A 20,702-nucleotide genomic window follows, 5' to 3' on the forward strand; every position below is an offset into this window, starting at 1 on the left:
TAAGCTCTGTTGTGTGGATTTTTCCTGTTCCTTCAGATATCCAGAGAGTGGTACACTAGAAATGAATGCTAAGGAACTTCGACCACGAGCACGGACCATTTTAAAATGGAACGAACTAAATGTCGGTGATGTGGTAATGGTTAATTACAATGTAGAAAATCCAGGCAAAAGAGGATTTTGGTATGATGCCGAAATTACCACATTGAAGACAATATCAAGGACCAAAAAGGAAGTTCGTGTGAAAGTTTTCCTGGGGTAAGGTTCTTGTCACTAACGCTATTTATCTACTCAATTAGGAGTGTGATTCTCAGATAGGAAGCACATATTCTCATTAAAGAAGATGGGGTGAGAGAGGAATTTTCATCCTAGAGGGGAATATTTTTATAAACTGAGAATTTTTATTACAACTGAATATATCTTCATCTCTAAGGTCAAAGATAATTTTTGGAGAATCTGATATAAAAGCATCTTACTAGAGAAATCTGTGCTTCGTTGAGTTCTTAGAGATGAAACAGTGACACACAAAGCTAACATTAATGTATTAAACAGTAATACACAAAGCTAACATTAATGTATGAAACAGTGACACACAAAGCTAACATATTAATGTATCACTGTAAGTGATAGCTTCACCTTTGTCCTCTAGCCTGGGACGTCTCAGGATTTTCCTCAAGTGATAGCTAGTGAGTGTTTTATCATCATCTATTATTATTATTATTATTATTATTATTATTATTATTATTATTATTATATTATTATTTTATGGTTGGTGGTCATCAACATGAGGAACTGTACTAAAGGGTTGCAGCTCTACGTGTGTTTGGTTCTCTACACCACATGGGCATCTCATAATCACTGTAACCGTAACTCCAGTTCTAGGGAATCTGCCCACTTCCGGCCTCTGTGGGCTCCTGTACACGTGTGGAGTGTTAGAATCTAATAGGGCGTCTTTAAATTAACCTCAGTTAAGTATCACCATTCCCTGGAAATACAAATGTCAAAACCCAAGACTGAGAAGCTTTTGGACAAGTGACTTATGTTCTTAGGCAAATTGCAAGGAAGGAAGAGATAGTACGAAATTTATACATTATAGACTTAATGTACAGTGGAATTTCCTATATGCTTAGGGAGTCAGACAAGCAATACAATTTAAGAAAATTAAGTTAGCTTTGAGAAGACGTGAAGAGGGGTTACTTCTAAGGTAGCATGACAGCTCTGTCTGCTGTCGTGACTGATGATAACGAAAGGTCCCTACCTCACAGCTGCTTGAGTTACAGGTACCTGTGCTGTTTCTGTATTATATTTGATAGGAAATTTTTAATAGGAAATTTATAAGAGCCAAAAGCAAATATGTAAAACTCTTAAATCCATGTGTTTCAAATGTTTTCTAAATACCAGGCAAAAGCTATGCTTCACAAAGATTAACATGGCTGCAGAAGTAGCGTAAGCGCTGTTGCTCTTGTGAAAGACCCAGGTCAGGCTGGTCACAGCCCACAGGGCAGTCCCGGCATCTGACTCCTGCACAGGCCTGTATTCAGGCGAGGACCTCGCACAGACCATATACATTCACACAGTTGATGATAGTAGCTTTTAAAGGGGGGAACAAGTTCACAGTCACATTGGGAAATGGAAGGACATGCAAATGAATATAGATTGAAGTAAATGTGCTTCATATTTGAGAAGATACCTAGTAAGAGGCCATCTTGTTTTTGTCTAGAAGTATTAGAAATATGTTTGAATCTTATTTTAATTAATAGGATGCATTTTCTAGTCTTTATGCTAAATATATAAGACAACTATTTTTTTATCAGATAATCTAAGTAATAAAGTTTCTGAATTTTTTGTTTCTGATTATTACTCTGAAGTTATATCTGACTTTGAGGATTAACTGCTACTGAAAACAGTAGACCAGAGTAATTGTAATAGCTATAAGCTCAATCAGTTTATAAGTAAGAAAAATATAGTAGATTTCTACAATGATTTATTATTTTCACCTAATTTAAATGTTCCTTATAGAAGCTAATGTTTCTTCCTCTTTTTAAGCAGGGGTTCTGAAGGAACATTAAATGACTGCCGAGTAATGTTCGTAGATGAAATCTTCAAGATTGAGAAGCCTGGAGCCCATCCTCTTTCCTTTGCGGATGGAAAGTTTTTAAGTATGAATTTTTCTCTTAGGCTTAGACTCGAGGTGCTATGCGATCAAATTTAGCTTTATTGACCATTGAAAACTTTTGGAATAGTTAGGAAATAGACTGTACAAATTCACTTTCTAGGATAAGTGAAAAGTAAGCTATTTGTAAAATAGTCTTTCAAGTGCTTCTCCATGTATGTTCTTTTTAAAAAATATATTTTTAAAAAATTATTTATATACATGTGTCCCAGTGTATAATAAGTTGATGCCAGAGGACTACATTGGGAGATCTCTTCTACCGTGTGAATCCTGGGATTTGAACTCAGGTTGTCAGACTTGGTGACAAGTGCTTTTGCCCTCTGAGCCTGAATTGGCCTCTTTTTGTTTCTGCCAACAAGTTTTCTATGTCCTTTTCCATTCCTTAACATCAATATGTGTATAATGCAATTTGGGGCAACAATATCCACTATCCCTGTGTTTATTACTATCTGCACGTGCGTGTGCGCGCGCGCACACACACACACACACACACACACACACACGTATACTCATTTCATAAATCTGGGGTGAAGCATTTGTTCTTTCTTGTCTTTCTTTTTAGGGCGTGTGTGTTTGTGTGTGTGTGTGTGTGTGTGTGTGTGTGTGTGTGTGTGCGCGCGCGTGCGCGCACCACTCTCTCCTCACACCATGTAGGTTATAGGCATTGAACATAGGTCACCAGGCTTGGCAGCAGTGCCTTTACCTACCAAGCCGTCTCTCTAGTCCTGAGACGGTTATAATAAAGCTTCACCCTAGATGATTTTGTGGCACCTGTTTATTTTTCCATTTACAAAAGTTGTATACTGCTTCAGCGGACTTTATGTAAATAGCTGGAGAGATGGCTTAGTGGTTAGGAGCACTGTCTGTGTGACTAGTAGATATAAAAAGTAACATTTCGTTGTTCTTTATAGGGAAAAATGACCCTGAATGTGACCTGTGTGGTGGAGACCCAGATAAGACATGCCACATGTGTTCTTGTCATAAGTGTGGAGAGAAGCGGGATCCCAACATGCAGCTTCTGTGTGACGAGTGCAATATGGCCTATCACATTTACTGCTTGAGCCCGCCTTTGGATAAGGTCCCGGAAGAGGAGTACTGGTATTTCACCAGGGCGTTGTCGTCCTCTGCTTTGTTTTTCTGCAAATAATCAAAATGGATCTTCAAAGAGTGGATTTTTTGTCCTTCCTTCCTTCCTTCCTTCCTTCCTTCCTTCCTTCCTTCCTTCCTTCCATCCATCCATCCATCCATCTGTCTATCCATCCACCCATCCTTCTGTCCTTCCATCTTTTCTTCCTTCCTCTTTCTCTTTTTCTTCAGATAGCTTCTTACTATGTAGCCCTGGCTGGCCTAGAACTTGTATGTAGACCAGGGTAGCCTCAAACCGATAGAAATCTGCCTGCCTCTGCCTCCCAAGTGCTGGAATTACAGGAGTCCTGGCCAAACAGGGATTTCTAAAGATACATGGTACATTAAACTATTTAAAATGCCATAGCTGGTGGCCACTTGGCACTGCTGTCTTCATTCATTTGCTGTACAACTCTGAACTGGGTTCTAAATTTATAGGTTTGGATTTTTGGTCATGCTCAAGTATGAGTCATTCAGAAGTGCAGACGTGGTTGCTAGGCCTTTGCTTTAGTGACCTTAAGTTCCCTTAAAGGACCTGCAATGACACCACTTAGTTGTTTTTCCATCTCTCTATCATACTATTTTTCCCTTATTTCCCTAAATGCTCTACATTCTATCCAGATTCAGTGGCTTTGATCTCTTTAAGTCATATTCTTGTCTCTGTTTTCAAACTCGATTCTTCTTGGAAGTATTACGCTTACCTTCACTGTAATATACATCCCTCAGTTTTTCACTTAGATATGTCTAGTCAGCCTTTATAATGGCATTCAACCCTCCAGTATGTTGTACTTCCTGTTAGGTTCTTAGTAATTGAAACCTTAATGTGCACCAGCAGTGTTTTATATGGATATTGTATCTAATTTTAGGAAGTTTTTAAGTAGTACAAGGCTCCAGGATTGAGTATGCTTGCCACAATCTAAACTTACTTGTATAGTGATAGTTAGAAACAAAGCACTTATGAACGATTAGGGGAAAGTACCTAGTCAAATTTATAATAAACTTTTAAATAATCACATTAAGGGATCTTTTAAAGTATTTTTTAAAATTATGCACATGCATGTAGGATTCCTTGGAGTTGGAGTTCTGGGCAGTGGAGGGCCTTGGGATGAGAGTACTAGGAGTCAAACTCTGGCCTTCTGACAGAGCAGTGTGTGCTTTTAGCAACTGAGCTGTTTGTGCAGGGCCACCCCCTGCCTCTGAAGTGGCTAGCTAGTCTCAAGTGAAGAACAGACAGCTCTTCTTTCCTGTAGTCTTTTTGTAGGCTCATCGAAAACGTAATGGCTGTGTTATTACAGAAACTACAGGGGTATAAGGAAGAAGGGAAGGGGCTGGTGACATAGTAAGTGGATAAAGATGTCAGGGGTAACCTGAGTTCAGTCCCTGGGACCCACACAGTAGGAGAGAACCAACTCTCTTAAGTTGTGTTCTGATCTCCCTGTGTGCCATGCATGTACACAACACACACACACACACACACACACACACACACACACACACACACACACATCCCACTTTTAAAAATTAAAACAACGAAATGGAAAAGGGCTATGACTCCTTTCTGTTTCCTCCTACACTGACTTGGATGATCACATGGCTAGTGACTGTTTCCTCTGAAGTCTCATATCTCATACTTATTTCTTGTTTTGGAGGAAATGTGTATAGTAGGAAAAAGATTTAGTATATTTGGTGACTTTTCAGACATACTGTTTTTCAAGTTGAGGGAACTAAAATATTTTTCCCCAATAGTGCAGATAACTCTCATAATTAGGAGTGACTAGTAGGCATAGATATATTCTTTTTTTTTTTTTTTTTTTTTGGGGCTGGAGATTGAACCCAGGACCTTGCACTTCCTAGGCAAGAGCTCTACCACTGAGCCAAATCCCCAACCCCTAGATATATTCTTAAATGAAAGAAAAGATACAAATTTTTTGCAGTGAATTGTATTTTTGTTGGTATGCTTACAAGTTTCCCAGTTGTTGATAAGAGAATAACCCTATTTCATCCTCTAGACAAGGTTTTAGAAAGTCTTAAATCAGCTTATGAGCAAGGACAGACAAGTACAGAAAACTAAGGCAGATCTAGAGATGCTGTCTTGTGCTTTTACTATGGTGGACTACACTTGGTGATGCTGAGACTTGAACCCAGGGCTTTGCTCATAGCTCTGCCGAAAAGCTATACCATTTACACATACACACTCACATATATCCAGTTATATTGCATTTCAGTTATTTATTGTGTGTTGATGTAATGCGGTGTAAGTATGAAGTTTAGAGAAAACTTGAGGAAGTCATTTCTCTCCTCCCACCATGTGGGTCCTGAGGACTGATCTCAGGTTAGCCTTCTTGATGGCGGGGAGACTTTACTTAGAGTTGGTAATAAGATTTAAGCATTATGTCCCTCCTACACACACTTTGGGCTTTTGAATTGAATTTCAATGTGTATAATACAAAATCTTGAAGTACTTTAGAAGGAAAACAAGAATTTTCTTTACTGTGTTTTTATCCTGTGAAATTTTTGAAAAGTTAAGATGTTAGTGACAGTTGGTACTCTGTAATCTAACCCAGTCTATCTTAATACTTGTCCTGATGTAGCCATTTTCCTATCAGTGGTCTTAGTTACCAAATAGTCTTTGTCTTTTTTTTATTCCTTTAAGGTATTGTCCTTCCTGTAAAACTGACTCCAGCGAGGTGGTAAAGGCTGGGGAGAAACTCAAGCTGAGTAAGAAGAAGGCGAAGATGCCCTCAGCCAGTACGGAGAGCCGGAGAGACTGGGGCAGGGTGAGAGCGAGCCTCCTCTCCTCTCCTTCTCCTGTTAACAGTCGATAGTAAATAGTGTTTCGGTATTGCTAGTAGTAGTATGGAAGATTAAACAATGTAATTGTTAGTATCAGTGATAATTGTGTAAATAACACTTTGATTTACTAGCTATTTCATTCACACTTTATGGGAATTGGAAATCTTGGCGGCACCATTGTACATAATTGATTTCTCAAACAGCTTCTTTGGTGACTTGCAGGGCATGGCTTGTGTTGGTCGTACAAAAGAATGTACTATTGTCCCGTCCAATCACTATGGACCTATCCCTGGTATTCCTGTGGGGTCAACTTGGAGATTCAGGGTTCAGGTATGCTTTGAGTTGGCTTAGTCGGAAGGGCATGATCCGCATAATTGAAATTCAAGTGATGTTTACTTTTGATTTTCATTATAAATGGGTCCCAACTAAGTAGCATACGCCATTCATGTGTTAGAATAAAAGATCTTCTTTGGAATGAGTATCTTTTCCCAGACATGAGCAGACAGAAGCACACCCTCAGAGGGACACATCTGTTATCTTTGCTCTCTCTTTGCTATATGGTTCTGTGCTACATGGTATTGGTAAGTTTTCTCAGGAATTTTTTTTGTTGTTATTTTTTTCTAGACAGGGTTTCTCTGTGTATAGTCCTGGTGAGTCTGGAATTCACTTTGTAGACCAGGCTGGCCTTGAACTCAGAACGGCCTGCCTCTGCCTCCCTAGTGCTTTGATTAAAGGAGTGAACCACTATCACCCAACTTCTCAGGAAAATTAATATTAGACATAATTTTAAGTTATATGGTAAATTCTTAATCTGTTGTCATTAAGCTTTGGACTTCCTTTTAAACATTTTCTCTGAGACTTTTCTTGAGTGAATTCTGAGATACTGAGCCACTTGGTGCCAGTTACTGCAGTACTAAAATTCTTTGCCTTTTCCCCCCTGGCTCTCCTGTTCTTTACGCCCCTTCTCTGGCACTGTTCCCAGAGTCTTGGAGTGGGTTATGCAGATGTCCCACTTACGATAGACATTTAACAGTCATTTATTCTCAGTACTTGGCCATTAAGAGTGTGCAGGGAAAAGCCAACAGCAGCAATAGTCTGCAGGCATAATATTTAGAAGGCAGTTTGGTGAGTACATTGTATTTATGAAGCAAATCAACAGCAGCTTCTCCTATAGGACCTTTGACCTCTCCAACCACAGGCTTTTAAGCAGTTTTATAATACCAAGAGTTACTGTTTTCTAGTGAAACCTAGGGCTTGCCTATGCTACTAGTCTTGCTAGCCGTCTTGCTCCAGGGATTCCCTGTCTACCTTCTAAAGCAGGAATTACAGGTAGGCCACTATACGTACAAAAACACTGGCCATCTCCTCAGCCCAGTCAAAAATGATCTGTATAAAGACCATTCTGTGCCCTGCATGGTGCCCATGCCTGTGACTCCAGCACTTGGAAGGCAAAGGGGAAAGAGTGACTTAAGTTCCGGTCAGCCTGATCCACATGGTGAATAGGATGCCAGTCAGGGCTGCTTGCCAGAAATAAGCAGATTAAAAGATCATTCTGTTTATGATAGGATGGATTTGAAAGGAACAAAATAAGGCAGTGCAGAAGGGTTTATCAGTGTGCAGGTCTCAAAGCAAGATCAAGGGCTAGAACTGGAGGGAAAAAACTCAGCACTTTCAGGGTTTTATTTGGGAAAATTAAACTGAGAAAGTGAACTCTAGGTAAAACGTGATTGGGCTGTAAAGTTTATTAATGCATACGAAAGTGTTTTGTGGGTCTGATTCCGTTCTCTTAATTATACTTATTTTTCACAGTTTCATGTGTACAGAATATACTTCACCTGCTCCTTTTACCTTTAGGTGAGCGAAGCCGGGGTTCACAGGCCTCATGTTGGTGGAATCCATGGTCGCAGCAATGACGGGGCTTATTCTCTTGTGCTGGCTGGAGGATTCGAAGACGAAGTTGTAAGTAATGATATGACTTTATTCTTTAGGATCATTGATCATTTGATCATTCTAACCATGCTAACGCTATGCCCAAAGTACATCACATATTACTGTCTCTTTTTTAGTCTAGTTTTGTTGAAGTGATTGGTTCTATTTAAGCTATAAGATTTAGCAGTGTCTGTTTTTTACATATGATAGTTTAGCTTATACAGTTGATAACTAATAAGAAAATATATTCTCTGGAATTTTCTTTTAAATTAAGCCTATTTTGCAGTAGGTGGTTTCACAGTAGCATTAAAAGTGATGTGGATAAAGCTGCAGTCCACAATTATATATAGTGCTTATATCAGGAAGTATGACTTTGGGTCATACTTATACTATGTGTGTTTTACAGGCAAAGTGGAGAGTGTTGTGGGATAAATTAAAGTGTATCCAGACAGCCCTGGTCTAATCATTAGCTGGGGAATCTGAGATGAAGATCCTGGTCTGTGGGATTGGTTGATGGCAGGAGTTGGTACAACCGTCTTATCTTTGTATCTTGTTAGCAGCTTGTGAGGGAGAATAGAGGCTAGAGAATGGTAGATTAGGAATGTAACTCGGGCTACATGCAGGCCCAGCATACACACATGTACCGGTTTAATACCAGCCTGGGGTTATGGAGCATTCTGTCTTGTGTACTTCTCTCTTTTCTTTCTTTCCTTGGAAGCAGAGCTGCATGTCCTTGACAGGTATAGCATCTTTGTATGGCGTCTCCTCTTAGGCAGCAGCAGCAACATAACCTTCCTCATGGAGTACAAAACACAACAAGTCAGGCCGATCTTTATTTTTTTTAAGATTTATTTATTTATTTTATGTATAAGTACACTGTAGCTGTTTTCAGACACACCAGAAGAAGGCATCAGATCTCATTACAGATGGTTGTGAGCCACCATGTGGTTGCTGGGAATTGAACTCAGGACCTCTGGAAGAGCAGTCAGTGCTCTTAACCACTGAACCATCTCTCCAGCGCACCCCCCACCCCCACCCCCACCCCAGGCCGATCATTTTTCCTCTGTGATGATAGAAAGCTTTTGTTGGCACAATGATTGAAGTCCAAATGTGTTACTGGTATGCTATAGAATTTTAATCATAATTTGGTTGTTTGCTACTTGAAAAACATTCAAAATTATTTTTCCTTTAACATTTAAAGCACTGTTTAGGTTGGACCATGCCTGTTCTTTTCAGGTTAGACCATGCCTATTCCGTTTAGCATAGCCCATGCCTGTTCTGTTCTGTCTAGGGTAGCCCATGCCTGTTCTATCAGATCTCACTACTCTTTGTTTATGGCACTGCTAGGATTATAACTTGAAAACTTGGTGATTTTGATTTTGAGTATTCTGGAGTCAATTCAGATATGGTGTAAAGGCTGTTTCTCATCAAGTAAGGGAATGTTTTAGTAGGGCATGGTGGCACGGGCCTATTATCCCAGCACTTGGGAGGTGGGGGAAGAAGGACTGGGAGGTCAAGGTTATCTTCAGCTACACAGTAAGTTTGAAACCAGCCTGAGCTGTGTCTCAAAACAAACACAAGACAGAAAAAAAAGGAAGAAAAGGAATGAGGGAGGGAAGGAAGGAAAGAAAGAAAAGAGAGAAGTACACGAGACAGACAGACAAAGGGGTAGATGCTTTGGATCATTATTGTGTATGTTTCTTAGAGTTCCTTCAAATGGAATACACACTAGAGATTAAATTTACTCCTTTTAAAAAACAGTGACCTTAAATATTTGATTATCAAATGTGAATTGAAGGTTTGAGGGCTAATAGAAACACTAATTCATTCATTCATTTATTCATTTGTTCATTCATTCATAGACAGCATTCCTCATGGTGTAGCCCAAGACGGTCCCGTACCTGAACTCTAATCTTTCTTCTTAGCCTTTGAGAGTGCTGGGGTTATAGTGTACACCACCATGCCTGCCTCATAAAAATACTTAGAACACAAGTTTAGTTAGGCTGTAATCCAAGGAACGGGAACAAGCAACCTTCAAAGAAATAAGAACTTAGTAGAAAATTTAGTGATTTCAACATTTAAAAGGAGTGCTGGGCCAGTGGGTAGAGGCACTCACTAGCAGAGGGAAACAGCTGACTCCTGAGAGTTGTCCTCTGACCTCTGTACGTGGGCTGTGGCATGTGTATGCCCTATCACCAAGTAAATTAATTAAAATATAAATAAATAAAATATAGTGTAGAAACCCAAATCATTAACCAGCTAGTATCGGTAAATTATGTCGTGGTGATTTCTTGAGTTATCTTGTTTCGAGTCAGTTAAGATTTACTAATGCCTGTGTACGTTTGTAGCAGCCCCAGAAGTGGTTCTGCTGTCTTGCAACTCCTTCGGGCTTGTTTGTCACAGTGGATAGAGGCCAGCACTGCATTTAATTCCCAGTTTATTTTCCAGATTCTTTTTAATAGTAACAATGCTTATTTTTTAACCTTAGTGTACCATAGATAAATTCAAAATACGGAATATGGAAAACTTAGTTTGCAATTAGAACTGTACAGTGAAGCTTTTAGGTAAATTTACTTTATATAAAGTATTCAATTTCCATGTCAAATTTTGAGTATCAGAAAATTCTATATTGTGTAAACAAGAGGTAAGAGTCCCATAGTGAAATGTGTATGAGAGACATAATGTCCATAAAGAGCCTGCGGGCCAGTGTGGCTGTGTCAGTTACCACGGAACTAAAAGATTCCACTCCGTGAGTCCTGGTAAAATGCTGTGGGTTACTTGGACACGTCACAGCATGAGAATAACTGCGTTTGAAGACATTGTAAACAATAACTGGAAGCACAATCTTTAGGTCAAGTGATGAGACTTGAGGTACATTGCACACACCGTTAGGTCTGCTTTATTTTGGCAAATGCTTTGAGAAACATGTCAATAACATTTTAACCTAATGCTCTGACTCTAAAGTGAGAATTGGTGAATTATACTCAGGTTTAAGTATCTTACTGTAAAAAATCTTTCCCTGTAGGACCGAGGTGATGAGTTCACATATACTGGAAGCGGTGGTAAAAATCTTGCTGGTAATAAAAGAATTGGTGCACCGTCGGCTGACCAGACGCTGACAAACATGAACAGGTGCTGATCTCAAGCCTGCAATCTGGAGGCTCCCTCAGACTTGATCCTAGCTTAGAACCTGTTATTTAAGCTCTAGGGAAGAATCTCCAACTAGGAGTTAGATGAAATTAACATTCCATTGTTTACTTTTTGTATTATTACTTGATAACTGCTGTACATTGGAAGCCTGTTGCCACTTTGAAGGAAAGGAATCTTATGATTTAAGTGGAATTGAAGATAGGGTGACATGGTTAGTGCACTCTAAGTCACAACTGAAGGGTGCGTCCCTCAGCACATTAGCTTCTGCATGACAAGTTTGCTTTAGAGCTGACTCACTAATGTGAAGTGGCCTTATGTGAACGGTAAGTGAAATAGCAGTCTCTACTCCATGCACTTTAAAAATTGTATTATAAATTAACTTCCAAATTATAAAAGTGCTCTTTCGAACTTAATTGCCCCAATACATTACAAAAGACCAACCTCACAGTGCCTTAACAGAGACATTCTTATTACCATAGAATATAAAATTAAGTTTCCAAATACATTATTTTATAAATACTTGCCGATGTAAACAATAAAGAGCTTAAACCCCAGATAGCAAAATGACTTTATAACTTGTCGTAGTGAGATCTTGTGCACTATATAAAAGTTAAGATTTTATGTCCTATAAGGAGCAGTTTAGCATTGAGTGAAAATGATTATTTTTCCCCACTGAGCCACTTTAATTTCTTATTACCATGTCAAAAAATATATACCAGTATTATTTCAAAACTTTATTACATACCCGGTTATGCAGACTCTTGTTTTCATATCTTGTATATTATTTCTGACAATAGGATTATTTTACTGAACTAGCAGAGAAGACAAGTCAGATTTCCTGGCGATACCCCATCCCCCGGGTAGAAGTACAGTCTCTTGCTATCCTTGTCCTACAAAGAAGGCAGTTTAAGAGAAATGACCTTAGAACTTAGAAATAGCCTGACCAGTTTTTTCAGTGAATATGCATCTTAAATAGCAATGGCTTTTTAAGTTATCAAGTATGAAAATTATATTTTTCTGTGATAAGACTATTTTAGTTTACTGAAATTTCTTTCCTAACTATGCACATTTAGAATAGATATATTGTATCTCTTTTACATTTTGTGTAGTCCAATAAGTAATGTTACAAACTCCTTAGAAAATAATCGGCAACAATGAAATGTTTGTGGTGAAAAGGAGGGTATGAAAATGAAGTGGACTGAAAGCCACTTCGATTTCACTTGTCTTGTAGACCCAGCCATCCAGTTGGTTATTCTAGGCACAGAGCTGTGTGTATACCTTGCAGTTTTACACCTTAAAGAACCATGTTATCTGATGACCATGAAAACCTAAGTAGAAGGCCGTCAGCTTGGTCCCACACACACTCTTTACCATGTAGTCTCTTGCCTCTCTGACAAGAGGAAGTGTGAGGCCTTCTTGCTTCTGAGCAGAGTCCATTTCTCAGCAGCTCCTCCCCTTCAGAAAGTGAAGTGCACATGAAGGTGTCTCAGCTGTCTTTTCTGTCAGTGCCCTCAGAGGCCACTGGTGCCGGAGTGACAGAGACAGTGAGAAAAAGCTGCATTGCCTGTCTTTTGGCTTGTTTCGTCCTTCAGACTCCTTTCATAGTTTTCAAAAGTCTGTGACCTCACGAAGCCAAAACTTAAGTTGACAGTGCCATTTAGTGACGGCAGTAATCATGATTAATGGCGCCCGTGAACTTGAGAGCATGTCATTCAGTGATGTGAAGGTAGTAGTTATTCCACTCTTTAAAAACATGGGTGATAAAAGATACATAGTCCTAGTTAGACGGCTATATTTTAATGTCTAAAGACTTTTATTTGATATGTATGGATGTTTTTCCTGCATCCTTTTTCAACCATGTGTGTGCCTTGTGATTGAGGAAGTCAGACAAGGACATCAGAGGGTTGTGGGCCATGATGGCTCTATTTTATCCTACCTCTTGGTGTTTTAAAATATTTCCCCTTTAGGTAAAAGGTAACTTTAACAAGCTGAATTTTGTGCACAGCTGGAAAAGTTATACCCCATTTACTTTAAGAAGGTGATTGTTTAAGAGATTCCTTGTTATAGGTCAGTCAGTCTATAAAAAAGAAATATACCCAAAAAGAGATTTTTTATCATATCTGACTTTATAAAATGGGCTATTAATGTGCATATGTATTTGTGTGTGTGTCTCTCTCTTACTGGCCTGGATGAAAGTCACCAAGTAGGCTAGGTTGGCTGATGTTCAAACCCCAGGGAGCCACATAATCCCATGTAACAGTACTAGAATTATAAGCACACATTATTACACTAGTAATTTTTAAAATACAGCATTTTTTATAAAATCTTTGAGAATTTTCTACATGCACACAATGTTTGATTGTATTCACTCCCACTCTTCCTATCAACTCCTCTCAGTTTCCCCACATCTCCTCCACTGTGTGGAGTCCACTTGTGCTGTCCCTGGAGTTTTATATGGACGTTCAAGGAATCAAACTTAGGTCTTCCTGCTTACGTGGCAGCTGTTTACTTACTGAGCCCATTCAGTTTAACTCTCATGTGTTAGTGATGTTTTCTTTTACTGAGGTGAGGAAGTTAATAGGTTTCTTAAATAATGTCCCAACTTGGGTAGACTGCTATTTTTAGAACTAGAGACTCCTCAAAAGTTCTTATACCATCTAAATATGCTCACTGACATGACTACATGCTAAGGGGTTGCTCCCGCCAGAATGTGTTCTCCTTCCAGCATAGCGGTCCTCCTTGGCCGTGTGTCATCACTAAACCATAGTGCTCTACTAAAAAATTAATTCCCTCATTCTCGTGATTTCCCTGGCATTTTGATTCACTTAAATTTATCATTTTGTAGAGGTCTTTAAAGAATATTCTCATGTCATACTTATTCCTAATATTCTTTGGACACAAGTTCTGTGTCTGAGATGTGGAAAGCCATTCGTACCTTGCTTGATGCATTTTTCTGGATTTCTTTTCTACATTATTCCAGCAATTTACCTCACTTCATCAAAAATTAACTATTAAAACAAGCAGTAGCCTTAGTTTTCCAACATCTCCCTCTTCTCGACAAACATTATTTTAAGCAAATGCCATGAATTTCTAGTTGTTTTCTACTACACATGGCACAGATGTTATTACTTTCAGAAGAACCCTACAGGCTCTTTGAGAACCAGTCCTTTGGCTTGGGGTGACATCAGAAAACTGATGTGTCTTCTCTGCTGGTGGGGGAAGCATAATCTTATGTATGGAATAATAAAGAATCATAGAGTCTTAATCTTCAGGTAAGGCATAATTTACCTTTTAATTGAGCAAAGACTTGATTATATACTTGGAGAAAGATTGCTTGGTATAAAGACTTTGTTTTGTCTTTTTTAGGGCATTGGCCCTAAACTGCGATGCTCCATTGGATGATAAAATTGGAGCAGAGTCTCGGAATTGGAGAGCTGGTAAGCCAGTCAGAGTGATACGCAGTTTTAAAGGGAGGAAGATCAGCAAATATGCACCAGAAGAAGGCAACAGATATGATGGCATTTATAAGGTGCTCTATCTGGCATGACATCTCCTTGGTCATTCTGGGGCTTTTAAGATATGATTACCACAGGGAACTACTCTGGGTGGGCTAGAGAAAGGATAGGCTAGTTCATTGGCATTTCTACTTTTTTCTACAAATGTAAAAGATACATGAACTGAACTTTTAATTTCAATATTTTGAAAAAAAAAAAAGGCTTTGAAGTTCCTAAGGCAGAGTCATATGTAATTTAGGTGCAGGTGGTTTCCCTTTTGATTGTTTTGTTTGGCATTGATAGAGCTCTAAACAGGGCTCATATACTCTAGACAATCACTCCACCCTACTCCCAAGGCTTGCTTTTTTAAGTACATAGTCTCTGTGATAAAACTATGTAACTAATGTGATCGCTCTATATCTTGGCTACTATGTATCTTTTAAGAATGCTTTTAATGTTAATAATTACAATAGAGTTTTTCAAGGCAGAATACATATAGTATTAAAAATGAATTGGTGCCCTTGGATAAAAAATAAGCAAGTCATCTACCACCATTTTTCCTGCAAAATAAAATCTGTTAATTTGTTGTTAAATTTATAATGTTATATCATTATATGAGAACTGTCTTAATAGGAAATAAGCTCATAACAATGTTCATAATCTTGATTTATTTACTGTTGTTTACAGCAAAGCAAATATCTTTTGAGGTTGCATTTCATTATGGCAGATTTATTTAAACCTTATGTTTGGTTAGTCTAAACCTTACATTTCAATGTAATACTGAAATATTTTATGATATAGGTAGTGAAATATTGGCCAGAGATTTCATCCAGCCATGGCTTCTTGGTTTGGCGTTATCTTTTAAGAAGAGATGATGTCGAACCTGCTCCTTGGACCTCAGAAGGAATCGAACGATCAAGGAGACTGTGTCTGCGATTGCAGGTTAGAGCCCCTTGGTCTGTACTGCTCATGTGGTATAAGAGTGTACAACCATCTCCATGCCTCATCTGTATACAGCATAGCAGCTGCAGCAGGCTGAGAGACAGAGTATACAAGGATGCAGAAAGAAACAGACAACGGGTGGTTTCCTGTGTACCATGCTGGGAAAAAGCTGGACTTGTCAGTGAAAAGCAAAATGTTTAGTTGTTTGGAACTTGGTTGAAGGAATTTTGGTAGGTAGAGTGGTGACTTCTAGAGGTGCTCATCTGCCATTGTCCCCATCAGTTCTTCCAGTGAAGCCAGTCGGCTTGTCCCGATGCATGTGGGGACTGAACTGTGGGCAGTGTCTGACCACTCATGCAGGGGAAAGTGTACTTCCGAGTGTTTTTCTTGTTTTTAAACTCCTAGAAATGGTTCTTTAAATGAGATTCATCATCTAGAAACTGAGCAGAAGCATAAGAGCATATCTACTGTTATGGGTTAATAGTAATGTGTTGAGGCCAGAAATACGTGGAGCTTTAAACACGAGCATTATCACGAAGTCGTGCCTTCCTCTAATGTAGCTGTCAGGGAGGGTGAAGAGGGAGTGTATCCTTGAAATCTAACTTTTAGGTAATGGAACACTAAGTTCCATTTAGTTTTCTAAAAATCTTCTATTCCATAATTTTGGGGGATAAGAAATTTGGCTCTCAGTTTTTTGTTTTGAGACTGAAGGTACAATTTTCATCATCTATTTGAATATCAGTTTCCATGTTCCATATTTGATCCTTACTCCGTGCCTTGTTTCACTTTTTCTTAAAATTTTTTAACCCACCAGCAAAACATGTGAAGATTTTCTTCCCTTAGATCTGGAACTGAAATAGTTAAATTATAAAGTGGAGCATTGTAACAGTTAAGGGTGTAAGGCTTTAAGTAGAATCTGAGGTTTCAATTATCTTTTGCCCTTTGAATTCTGAAAGTATGTTTGCTTTATGTAAATTAAGTGCAGAGGAAGCTTAAACAACCCTTCCCCTCCTTTCTAAACTTTCCTCTAGATCTAGAGTCTCACCCTGTGAAATTTAAACCAACACTATCTCTTTTCCCCCAACCAGTATCCAGCAGGCTACCCCTCAGATAAGGAAGGGAAGAAAACCAAGGGACAGTCAAAGAAGCATACGAGTGAAGGCACCAAAAGGCCAGCTTCCGATGGCAAGTAGCAACTGCAGAGCATCTTTACTAATAATACATTTTCATAAAGAGAAACAGAGAATAAATTGAGGAATTCATAAGCAATTATAGTAAAGGGATGGGGGGGTTGTCTCTTTAATAGAGTTAGAGTCATATCAGCAGCAAGTATTTTAAGTATCTGTCTTGGTTAGGGTTTACTGCTGTGAGCACACACTGTGACCAAGGCCACTCTTATAAGGACAACATTTAATTGGGGCTGGCTTACAGGTTCAGAGGTTCAGTCCATTATCATCAAGGCAGGAACATGGCAGCATCCAGGCAGACATGGTGCAGGAGGAGCTGAGAGTTCTACATCTTCATCTGAAGGCTGCTGGGAGGAGACTGGCTTCCAGAGAGCTAGGATGAGGGTCTGATAGCCCAAACCCACAGTGACACACATACTCCAACAAGGCCACACCTTCTAATAGAACTTTCCTGGTCCAAGCATATACAAACTGTCGTAGTAGCCTAGCTTGGTGGGGAGGGGAGGGGGGATGTAGGCATCTTCCTTTGGAACATTGCTAGCAGCAATGAACCTTCGTGTAGTTTCTAAGAACTGTGAAGGTCCACTGACTATTTTATAAATTAACCTAGATGAGTGTCCAAGTGATTCCAAAGTGCAGAAGACAGCAGATTCCACAGAAGCCGTAGAGGCTTTCCAGCTCACGCCTCAGCAGCAACGGCTGATCAAGGAAGACTGTCAGAACCAGAAGCTGTGGGATGAAGTGCTGGCGTCTCTTGTAGAAGGACCGGTACACAACGCTTCTCTTAAATATGATGCTCTGATACTAAACATGGAAACTGATTCTCATAAGTCCACACTTTATTTTATGTAGTTTTAAAACCTTATTTCCTTAACCTTTCAGAAATAGTAGGAGTCAATAAATTTAAACAGCTATAAGTTTATTTTAAACTTCTTAGTTGTTGATTTTAATCCTAAATTAATTAACTTATACTTAGATGCTCTTTTTAGGAAGATTTTTCAGTTGTAAAACTCAGTCAACTAAATCTAAAACTCAACAGAAAGGTTTTGTTGTATTATAGTTAAGAGATGAGATAATCTGACCGTGTAAGTTTTAAATAGTTTGTATGATTTTCAAAACTTGTATGTTCAGCTTTGAAGTAAAGTAAACTAGTCATTATATGTTTAAGTATTTGACACTTAAATACTTAAGTGGCAGAGAGATTGCTCTGTGGTTTAGAGCTTGTAGCACTCTAGCAGAAGACCAAGTTTGATTCTTCGCACCCAGTTTGGGCAGCTTACAAGCACCTGTAATTCCATCTCTGAGGGACCCCATCACGTATATCCCCAACACCTCACCCCACACACATACACAAATATGCACATAATCTTAATTTTTAAAGTTTTTTTCTCTTTTAAAATGTAGATTTTTTAAACTTTGGTTTTATAATCATTAAATGTTAGAGTAAAGCTGGGCCTGGTGGCACACGCCTTGAGTCCCACACTCCAGGAGCAGAGGCCGCTGAGTTTGAGGACAGTCTGGTCTACAACATACTGAGTTCCAGGACAGCCAGGACTACATAGAGGGACTTGTCTGATGAGGAGGATGGTGGTGGAGGAAGAGGATGTTGCTGCTGTTGATGATGATGATGGTGGCGATGATTTTGCTGTTGTTAATGTGTGGATTTCATGTTAAGCTGTGCTCACCAGATGAAAAAGCTTCAAATGGGAACTGATAGCTCATTTTATTTACTGTGTCTCCTATTTTATTGTTAACTTGATCTCTTGTGTGTAATATTTTTATTCCTTTCCTCCTAAAATAGTACGATGCACAGTTACTGGGAGTCATCTGTATATAAATTATATTTGTTCATCTCATTCTTTTTCCTTCCGCTGTTGCCTTTATTTCCTCTCATTGCAACAGCTAAAACTTCTCACATGTTTGAGTGAGTAATGTAAGGGGTATCCACCTCCCATATAATGTGTTTAGCATTTTTGGTTGCGATAGTTAAAATTACTGAATTAAGTTACTTATTGGTAACTATTATCGAATACCGTTTAGCTATATCCAAAATTACTGAAAAAATTACTATTTAAGAAAAGCATTGACTTTGGTAAACTGAGGTGAGGCTTTGATTTTTTCTTTTTTAATGGCCTAAGTGTAGTGGTTTTGTTCTATGAGGGTATTACTTGCTTATTAGACAAGTGACCCTGGATGGATGGATGGATGGATGGATGGATGGATGGATGGATGGATGGATGGATGGATGGATGGATGGATGGGGATAAAGAGCATCTGTTAGGTCAGACTCTTCACGTAGGCTACACTAAGACATATCAGTTGTTATCTATAATTTAGGTGAACAGTTAGACTTGTGGGGAAGGATACAGTTGGTTAGTGGTAGATAACTTCACTGGGTTTCAGATCGGGATGGGCATGGGATATAAAAGCCACTTGAGTGCACACGCGTGTGTGGGTGTTGATTGTCCTGCCCTTAACTAGACCTGAGTGCTACATCCAGCTATTCTGACCCGACAGTTGTGATTACTGTGAGCATGTGCCCACATGGAAGATCATGCTTAGTACTGTTTGAAACCCACCCTTTGTTTAGTTTCAGAGACATGAATAAGCCATGGGATAGTGCATGTGTTTAATCCCAGCACACAAGCAGAGGCAGGCTAACATGGGCTATGGTGAGACCTTTTCTTAAAAAGAAAGGAAGGCTGCACACAGCCAGGGTAACTGGAACCACTGTGGCTGTTGATGACACAGAGCATCCATTCGATAATGTTTGCACTGTCCATTCTAAATAAGTCTTACTTCCTGGAATTGTGACTTGGAAATTGAGGCAGAATAGTGCATAGCATCTTGGGAAGATGAACAGGTTTCTTGGGATACTGGATCTAGAGGTATTTATTACCTTATGCTTCTTTAGTTTCAAAAAACATTGTAGTTTGTAACAGGAAAAGACTGACTACTTCATTATTTCATTTGCTGCTATTTGTGGTTTCTGTTGTATTTACAGTGCTGGGCCAGTGACCTACCACTGCACTGGATCCTTCCTTGGGGTGTGTGTGTGTGTGTGCGTGTGTCTGTGTGTGTGTGTCTGTGTCTGCGTGTCTGCATGTGTCTGTGTGTGTTCATTCCTGCATACACACGTACATCAGTGTCTGCACCTCTGGCCTCTGGAGGTCAGAAAACAACTCTTGGGAGCTGGTTCTCTCTCTCTACCACATGGTTCTCTGTGGAGAGTCTCTCAAGTTGTTTGACTCCATACCAAGTTCCTTTTCTGCTGAGCCATCCCATTGCCCCCAACTCTTCCAACCCCATCTTTTTAATTAAAAAATATCTGCTCATGGTAGCCCATTCCTGTCACCCCAGTGCTCAAGAGGCAGAAGCTGCGAGTATGCAAAAACGGAGATTAGTTTGAGGCCTGATCGATGGCAGGAAAGACACTCTTTCCCCCTCTTAAGCACAGCATCCAAAATAAAGATGAGAAAACAAAATAGTTACTAGCACTAGACTGGAAATTTTTGGGAGACTAATGAAATTTCCTTGGTTTCCTTCATTTAAAGTATTTCCTTTAGGAAGTCACTACTTGATTTTCTTAGTAGAGAACATCTTACATGTGGCTAAGACAAATTTTCTGTCATCATGTAGAATTCATTAGTATATTTTGAGCTGCTAATCTTTTCTTCTTTCCTCCTCTTGGGCCCCATTTTAGAATTTTCTGAAGAAATTGGAACAATCTTTTATGTGTGTGTGCTGCCAAGAACTAGTTTACCAGCCTGTCACAACAGAATGCTTTCACAACGTCTGTAAGGTAAGTTCAGATCCACTTTCCATGCTAGGTCTGACAGCACAGTGAGTGCCCCCGTCTTAAGCATACAGTGAACCATTTTTCCCTGAAGAATAGATATGGGAACTTATCTT

The 20,702-nt window shown here is 39.2% G+C and overlaps 1 protein-coding gene across 1 annotated transcript in view; it reads left to right on the plus strand.

Moving 5' to 3' along the window:
* The window catches only part of Uhrf2 (ubiquitin like with PHD and ring finger domains 2), a 63,413-nt gene that overhangs the window by 40,892 nt on the left and 1,819 nt on the right, over positions 1-20,702 (plus strand). Inside the window, exons 4-15 of the mRNA XM_032891795.1 lie at positions 37-255; positions 2,047-2,156; positions 3,082-3,268; positions 5,949-6,072; positions 6,311-6,418; positions 7,943-8,047; positions 11,043-11,149; positions 14,534-14,696; positions 15,463-15,603; positions 16,692-16,788; positions 17,401-17,558; positions 20,494-20,592. Of these exons, the coding sequence (XP_032747686.1) occupies positions 37-255; positions 2,047-2,156; positions 3,082-3,268; positions 5,949-6,072; positions 6,311-6,418; positions 7,943-8,047; positions 11,043-11,149; positions 14,534-14,696; positions 15,463-15,603; positions 16,692-16,788; positions 17,401-17,558; positions 20,494-20,592 (1,618 nt within the window). The remainder of the gene's footprint in view (positions 1-36; positions 256-2,046; positions 2,157-3,081; positions 3,269-5,948; positions 6,073-6,310; positions 6,419-7,942; positions 8,048-11,042; positions 11,150-14,533; positions 14,697-15,462; positions 15,604-16,691; positions 16,789-17,400; positions 17,559-20,493; positions 20,593-20,702) is intronic.

This window comes from Rattus rattus, chromosome 2 (assembly GCF_011064425.1).
Source record: "Rattus rattus isolate New Zealand chromosome 2, Rrattus_CSIRO_v1, whole genome shotgun sequence".
Classification (NCBI taxonomy): domain Eukaryota; kingdom Metazoa; phylum Chordata; class Mammalia; order Rodentia; family Muridae; genus Rattus; species Rattus rattus.